Source organism: Mastomys coucha, unplaced genomic scaffold (assembly GCF_008632895.1).
Source record: "Mastomys coucha isolate ucsf_1 unplaced genomic scaffold, UCSF_Mcou_1 pScaffold14, whole genome shotgun sequence".
Taxonomy (NCBI): Eukaryota; Metazoa; Chordata; class Mammalia; order Rodentia; family Muridae; genus Mastomys; species Mastomys coucha.
The window spans coordinates 89,825,813-89,834,045 of record NW_022196896.1 but is presented as its reverse complement, the minus strand read 5'-3'; the positions used below and the strand labels follow the sequence as shown (position 1 = coordinate 89,834,045).

The following is an 8,233-nucleotide window of genomic DNA, read 5'->3' as shown; positions in this document are numbered from 1 at the left end:
AAAACAAAAAACAAAAAAAACCAACAAAACAAAACAAAACAAAACACATGAACAGAATGGAAAGCTTAACTTTCTCCAAGCTTCCAACATTTAAAAGTTATTAATTTTTTTATTTAAGGCTTTAAGTTTCTCCTCCTTTCACATTTACGACAGGGAAAGAGAACTGTCGAAACCAGAAACTAAAACAATGAGCTTGGCACTTTTGTGATTAATTTGAGAAGGGTCTCTGTTTCCCTACAGTATATACATGTGCTTATGATGACATCAAAAGTGTTAGATTCATCAGTACATATACACTCACATTTACATAATCTTTTGTGTTCTTGTTATGGGTTATTCTGTGCCCCCCACCCCTCCCACACTATTTTAATATTTGGTTTCAAACAAACTAGATTTGTGCCCAAACTCCCTGCATCTGTGGCTACGTCTGTCTTGTTAAGCAAGCTCAACAATCGGTGGACATGTTAAAAGAGAGGACAGAGACAAAGGAGGAAAGAAAATGAGAGAAAAGAAAGAAAAAGATGTGGAGCAAGCAACAAACTCAAGTATAGAGAGAATCTTTGCAAGGAAAACATTTCCATACAGACAAGTGAAAATGGCATGTCGAAATCTGGTTTCCATATCTACACTTAGAAAAGAATTGTACAATAGCATTGCTCAAGTTCCAGCTCCCATTGCCAGAGGATGCTTGTCCAGGAGAGAAATGATGGGTACAGTGGATCAACAAGAACACAGTCCAGATGAGTGCTGCCCTAGGCTGGGCTGGAGTGGGCTGAGGGGCGTGTAGGGAAAGGGTTGGCCAGGGTGGAGCAGGAGGGGGATGTGGGAAGGCATTAATCCCAGGCAGCATCTGTGTGGTCATCTGTCATCTTCCTCTCGGGATTTCCACTGTAGGATCTGCTGAAGGTTGGCTTGCTAGCTTGTTGTTATAATATGCCATGCAGTTTTTACCCTTTCCAAAATTGGATCTTCATGCCACTGGAGTTTGTCTTTGATAGTAAAAGGAAAAAAGAATCATGCCAAATCATTTAGAAGATATTAAGTGCCAGCAGGCTGGGGGGGGGGGTCATTTGCTATTTGTTCTTTTATTGCACTTGTTGCTGATCCCTTCTCCTTTAGTTAAAAAGAAAAAAAAGGATTCTGAAGTTTTGTGTTTTTTTTTTTTTAAATGACATGGTCTTTAACCCCTTCCTCTTTATTGACAGGTGATAGGAGGGTTACTTGAAGTTATTTCCAAAAGGGACCATTGTCCTGTACCCCATCCCCATTCTCAGATTTGAGCTCTGTAGTCATTACCACCCAAGGGTCTTCGTTACAGACTTAAGAGTTCCGGCAGCATGGCTGAAAACATGTCATTCCCAGAACCCAACAGTGCAAGGTGGCATTCCTCCAGTGCCGCTGACTCAGATGGGGCCTTGCTGAGTGGGATCGAATCTCCTCTTCTTGACGTTTCTTCCAGAGTACGTCAAAAGAAGATGCAGGAAGAGGAAAAGAGAAGCCACAATATTAATCAGATGACAGTGTAAGACAAATGATGACAATAACAATGGTGCCAGTCCCAGAGCAGAGTAATCCGCTCACACAGAGGCAGTCTCCAAGTAACCGGAAATGCAGAACAGCTAATGTTTAGGAATACTTTTGCATTTCCCCACTGAGACTACACACTTTGGGGGACATCAGAGGAAACTTCAAATAGTTCATTTCAACCACAAATTGAAATTTGCTAATTTCAGAAGCAAAAACCATTGCTAATTCACCAGATGAAAAGTACTACAGGGCAGTAGTTCTCACCTATGAGAACTAGGAAAAACTTGGAAGGTCTTGTAGCTGCTCCCTCCAAGCCCCCAGAGTTCTGTAGCAACAGACAGGCGCTCACCAAATCCTTGTACTGCCTGGCTACTTCTGCATTAGGTGTGTGAGGTCTTACTCCACTATGGAACAGGCACTTCTCATGGTGGAAAGTTGGTAGACAAGAGTGCACAGGGAGGTGATACACTCAGGAGAATGGACACAGGCCCAGGTTAGACAAGCAAATGCAGCAGTTTAGCTCCGTGGAGAGGAAGCAGGTTCAAGTGCCTTGCTCAGTGTCCAGTCTCCTAAAAAGTGATTCCTGTGCTTGAAGAGAAGGAAGAAAAAAGTAGCAAGACACAACACGGCAACAATGTGAGTTGGTTGTAACCTCCCCATGGTCTGGCTTCATGTGGGGCATCAAGCAAGGGGCTCATGCATTAGTCTGCATACTGGCGGGCACAACTCCACAGCCACCAAGGCATCATGCAAAACTGGAGGCTGAGGAGCCCTTGCTCCCTCATTCCCCTGCCCACTTACTCAGGGCCATATGAACATCAACACTGGCCCTACGTACCAAAATATTATATCAGGTTCTTCCTCCCCCACATATCCTTCAAAACAGAAACACTACCAAAGCTTAAAATATGCAGGAAAATGTCCTGCGGAGTTCCTACTTTCCCAGAAGGCCCACTTCGATGCTTTTCTTTTGAAATACCAAGCATGAACATCTTCAACAAAAATTTCCCTTTTCTTTTCTCTTAAACGTCCATTGAAACATCTTCATGAAAGCCTAGACGCATGGTGCCTTGCCCTCGTGACTTAATTCACTGCAGCAAACACCTTTGCATTAGAGTTGCTGGCTTATTGCCCCATCTTCTGAAGTGAACAATGGTCTTGAGAGCAGGCATTGCTGACTATACAAAGATCATAGGTAAGACTGAATGGGACGTCCCCATGATGTAGCTGTCACCAAATGAATTTGCTAGAGGTGCTCAGGATCTGCATCTCCCATCAAAGTCCATGCTCTCTGAGGAGATGCCTTACAGTGGTATTTCCTCACTGAAGACTTTGGGGAAAAGAAATACAGACTGCCTAACCTGGAGGACCAGGGACCCTATCTAAGCCGTATATGCATTACTGAAATACAGAACAAGTGTCTCCTCAATTAGTACAAATGCTGAGGACAGAACAAATCCACTGAGCAGGACAAGATCACATTACCCATACTTAAATTCTTTCATTCAAACACAGGGTATGTCCAAAGTCAGAATAGCCAAGTAGCACATTTTTAAAGAGAGAACTAAAATTCTACTTCAGCCTGGCACCCAGGAAACTTTAGTGTCCAAAAGTGTGTGTTCCTCTCCAAAGTCAAATTTGAAGCTTACTTAGATGGAATTTTTCCCCATCGAACAACATTCTAAAGGATTACGAAGTTCTTTGGTCAGACTAAGAAGTCATTACCCCATAGAAGCACCCGTTTTCTGAACAGTACTGACAGAGGATTAGAGGACATTTTCTCTTTCACTGAAGTCTCAGCAGTGAAGAAAGCAAGTTGTAGGCCAGGGGAAAGGGAACCCAGGGATGAGTAGAGAGGGATAGCTCTGCAAGGCATCTGTGACGTTCCCTCATGGGTGAGCCATACATCCACTGTGGCTCACTGTACGTTGAGCACCGTCTGTCCTGAGTTTTCTTTATGAACATAAAACTCTTTGTGTAGTTTTAATGTGAAAGTAAAACCAACAATAGACAGGTCCTTGCTGGCTTCCTTCCCAAACCATTTCATCTGAATGTCCTCTGCTCACTGGATAAAGGCAACTTTGTTAGCACAACCAGAATGGTATCAGTGCGATCCATTAGCCTCACAATGGCACCGTGTTTTTTAATCAATGTTTGATACCTATGGGAAATCTAAACTTTTGCCTATAATGCATGTATTACATACATACTCATCCATACATTAGTAAAGATTTCTAGGTAACAATAGCTACAATGGGCCTTCTAACAAGGATGTAGAGTTACCTAGTATTATCACTCTTTAAAAAATTATGTGTATGAATGTTTTGCCTGCAAGTATGTAAGTGCACTCATGCATGCCTAATGCCTATGGGACTCTAGTGGAGACCACCAGATCCCCTGGAACTAGAGTTTTAGATCGTTGCAAGCCACCATATGGGTGCTGTGAACCAAACCCAGTCCTTGGAAGGGTAACAAGTACTCTTAACTGCACAGCCATCTCTAGTTACCTGCTGTCTCTCATCTAAGTCCCCATGTCCATCACCAACACACACACACACACACACACACACACACACACACCCCAAACCTCTAGGCCACCTTAGGTTGAGCTTATGTCCTCAGGAGTCTGAGTCAAGGAAACACATGAGTCTTCCTGGTCAGCCTGGCATCATGGTGATGTATGGAGAAGAAAATGTCTAGCCCAAGAATCCTGGACAGTAAGGTAATATGGCTTCTTATTCTGCACTGGGACATGACACAGAAATTAGAAGGGAAAGCAACCACTTGGTTACCATTCTCATACAAAAAAAAAGCTGGTTAAAATTGATTCCACTGCATCCTAACTTTAAGAAAATCAAAAATACTTTCCCTCTCCACCAAGAGTCAGTTATCTTTCTGGGCAGAGCCCTCCAACTGTCATTTGAGAGGAGTGCCAACTGTGACAGTCTTTTCTTTAGAGAAGAAAATGGAACAGAACTGGAACCCAGGCTAACCAACAATGGCTTAGAGCTAAGGGAGGGTGCTCATGCAAATGACATCTCAGTAGGAGAACCACCTGTGACAACCTCAGGCTCTTAGAGAACATTTTTATCAAGAACTGCCCTGAGAGGTTACTATGGTCTCTGCTGGCAGTGGTGGAAACCTACTTTGCCATTAGAACCCAAGGAGACCTGATGGGATAGTGGGGCATGACTGAGGATTCCAATGATTAACACACTGTAATATGGTGGAAGAACCCACACTCACCCCCAACATCAATGCTGTGGTAAGGACTGTCAGAAAACTACCTCTTTGGCACCTTTATGTCATCTTCTTGCCACTATCATTGCTATCACTTGTGATATCGATAAATACTGTGTGCACTCTAGCTCACATCTAAATTCTTGTATTCACATTTAGGAGGTTGTACTGGTCTCTGTCAACTTGACATAAGAAAGGATGGAGACTTGTCTGAGAAAATGCCTCCATATGATGAAGTTGTAGGCAAGTCTATAGACAAATCTTAATTAAGGCTTGATAGAGGAAGGCCCAGTCCATTGTGGGACCACCTGAGCTGGTGGTCCGGGGTTCTATAAGAAACTAAGCCATAAGGAACAAGTCAGTAAGCAGCACCCCTCCATGGCCTCTGCATCAGCTCCTGCCTCCAGGTTCCATCCTTACTTGAGTTCCTATCCTGGCTCCTTTCAATGATGGACCATAATATAGAAGTGTAGGCCAAATAAACCCTTTCTTCCCCAAGATACTTTTTGGTCATGGTGTTTCAACACAGTATCAGTAACTCTAACTAAGACACATGTGTTGTCTAAACAGTTTTCTTGAAAGTAATAATAACGACCCTGATTTTAACGCATATGCAAAATTTTCATCCCCTTTTTCCTAACCTTTTGGGAAGATGCTACCAAAATAATGGTCTATTTCATTTGTTACAATGTCCAGTAAAAACAGTAACTCTGGCAGTTTAATTGAGTATTAGTATTACTCGATCCAACTGAGGAGCCTCCATGAGTCAACCATGCATGACAGAGGTTAGTGGTCCCCTTGTCACAGCTCACAATGTCATTCTGTAGGTGAAGAGGAAAGGCATGGGGCAAAAAACAGCACAGATGATGTTCCATGAGACACCTTAGACCTAAGTTCAAGATTCCCCACACATCTGCTCAGTCATCCTGTTGGGCCTCAGACTTCTAGAACATGGAGTATGACGTTCACTAATGTTACTAGATTTTTACATTACTCAATATAACAGAATACGTGAATGCAATGGTGAGAATCCCACCAAAGAGCACTCCGCCCCCCCCTTTTTGGGAATTCTACAACTTTGCATATGGAAATCATGTGCACATTAACCAAATGCTTCAGGCTCAGCTATTTGACTAAAAAGAAGCAACCTTAATTAATGTTATTTTTAGATCACAATAATTTTCATACATTAGCATAACCTTACTACATGGAAAGTGCACCCACTCACACATATCCACGTGTTCGCCCAAAGTAAGACCTTTTAGCACCTACTTCAGAAGAGTGCTCTCGGGGAAGAATCAGAAAGACAATGTCAGCTGACAGCATAGCTGTGTTTCTTAGTTGTATTTGTATATCTGTGCAGGTCAAGGATGGTTAGGACCCTTTTCCTCATCTAAATTACTCAGCATATCACATCGAAAGGACGATGGCACTGGAAAAAGGTCTCCCCTCCCCCCATCAGTTGTACCTGTTCCTTCCATCTCAAGTTTCCAGCTCTCGAAGGCTGCAGGCAACTCTGCTCACTCCACTTCTGGGAACAGTGCCCCAGTTCCAGAAAGGATTCCCAATAGTGCTGTCTAAAACAGTCTTTTTTACAACTATTTCCAATTTCTGCTTCTAAGGGAAACTAGTTTTATTTACACTGAACTCGGTGAAGCTCTGAAGGACTTCCAACTCAGTACTTCCAAATTATCTCTAATCGTCTTCAAAACTGTCCAAGTGGAGGGGAAGCGAGTTTTCTTCCCCGAGTGGAGACGGCCCTCCATTTCGAGGCAGGAGTAACAGTTCACAGCTTGATACAAGCTGCCAGCTGCTATTAAGATCTAAAAGCAAACAGTGTGACAGCAATGTATGTGCAGCACAGAGTACAACAGCATCTCTAAATTCCAACTCGAGAAGTCGCACAAAGGAGAAGTTAATCATCTGAGAAACATCCTTGGCCTATCATCCTCCAGCCATGAAAATATTTACTGCATGGTATTGTGCAGTATTGTGCCTTTCTACATTTTACCAAAAAGGAAATATTACAACGATAGGAAATAAGAAGGGACTTTAACTGAGCTCATCCAGAAGGGTCCCTATGTCAGAGTCACCACACACAGTCAGCAGAGCTGGGTTTGAACCTCTGTATCCACCCCTCACCTCATGCCTTGCTCTTCTGACGACTGGACATCTCTCAGATGTGAATCATCTACACAGAGCCTAATCCACTTATCCACACAGTGATAAAGGCTTCTCCCCCACAACATGCAGTTCAAGCTGAGAGCTAGCCAGGCTGCTGTTTCGAGGTCCTGCTACAGAACAGTGTGCTCTCACAGAGAACAAAGAAATGGTACATCTGCCATCGCATGGTATTGCGTGGCAATGACGCACAGGAGACAGTTTCTTGGGTCTTTGAGATGAACATTTCTTAATGTTAAGATGCTATGCGCCATAGAGTGAGCCAGATTTCTTCTTCTGGAGGCACATTTAATTTTTTTAAAAGGAAGCATTATAAATAGAGTACAGACTTTCTATAATATACGATGACTTTTTCACAGTAGTGGGACACTAAGAAAAGGTTTCCTCTGGATTGAGAAAAACCCAAACAAAAACATATGGCTTCTGAGCTGGCCCCTTATGTGCTCCAGGCTGGACAAGTGCCTCATTCAAACGAGGAGAAATCCAAATACCAGGTGCCTATTCAGTTTGTGTGTTTCTGCAAGAATGTGGATGCCAAAATTACTATTTCACTAAACAAGTCCTACTTTATAGACATCTGTGTAGAAAACAAGTGCCATTCGATACACGTTCCAATTAGAAGCTTTTCAAATGCTACGGGCTTACTCATTAAATTCTAACACCATAACAAATTAGCAGAAAATGTTGACTTATTTAGATTATATCTTGGTATTTTTTCTTTCATAGCCCGCTTTTAATAATAACATCTTAACTAGCTTTAATGAAGGCCACTACACAGTTTGTTTAAGACACAGCTTCTTTCACTGAGTGTCTGGAAGAAAGCATAGTGGGGGGCTTTGGTTTGACTGCGGGCTTCATTTCCCACTTAAATTCATCCCAATTAATCTGGATGAAACTTACTTAATTTATGAAAGAGACTACATGCAGAGGAAGGCTTATCTACAAATATTAAAAATCAAGTAACCAGGGCTTGAAAGTGATTCTCTAATGAATCAGAGGTACAAAATATCCAAACTAGATAAATTGAGTTTTAAAATTTTAAACACAGTAGAGTTTATCTTCAACTATCCAATATGGTGTACTTTAGCAATCTTGAGTATCAATATGCAATCCAAAATAAAAGTCATCATGAAAGCATAGCAGGCCAGTTAGTTAGATCAATGTTATATTAAATGCCACAAAGCCATTGCTTTCAATTAAAATATTTTTAAGTAAAAAAGAATGAAGGTTATCAAATCACAAAGTTACAGGTAAGAAACAATGATTATGTACTGAATTAGATTAC

The 8,233-nt window shown here is 42.0% G+C and overlaps 1 protein-coding gene across 3 annotated transcripts in view; it reads right to left on the bottom strand.

The window, feature by feature from the left end:
• Window positions 1-89: 89 nt before the first annotated feature.
• The window catches only part of Adam23 (ADAM metallopeptidase domain 23), a 150,665-nt gene continuing 142,521 nt past the window's right edge, over window positions 90-8,233 (bottom strand). For all 3 annotated transcript variants that reach the window (XM_031367723.1, XM_031367722.1, XM_031367724.1), the window contains one exon: window positions 90-1,452. In XM_031367723.1, the coding sequence (XP_031223583.1) occupies window positions 1,404-1,452 (49 nt within the window). In that variant the 3' untranslated portion in view covers window positions 90-1,403. The remainder of the gene's footprint in view (window positions 1,453-8,233) is intronic.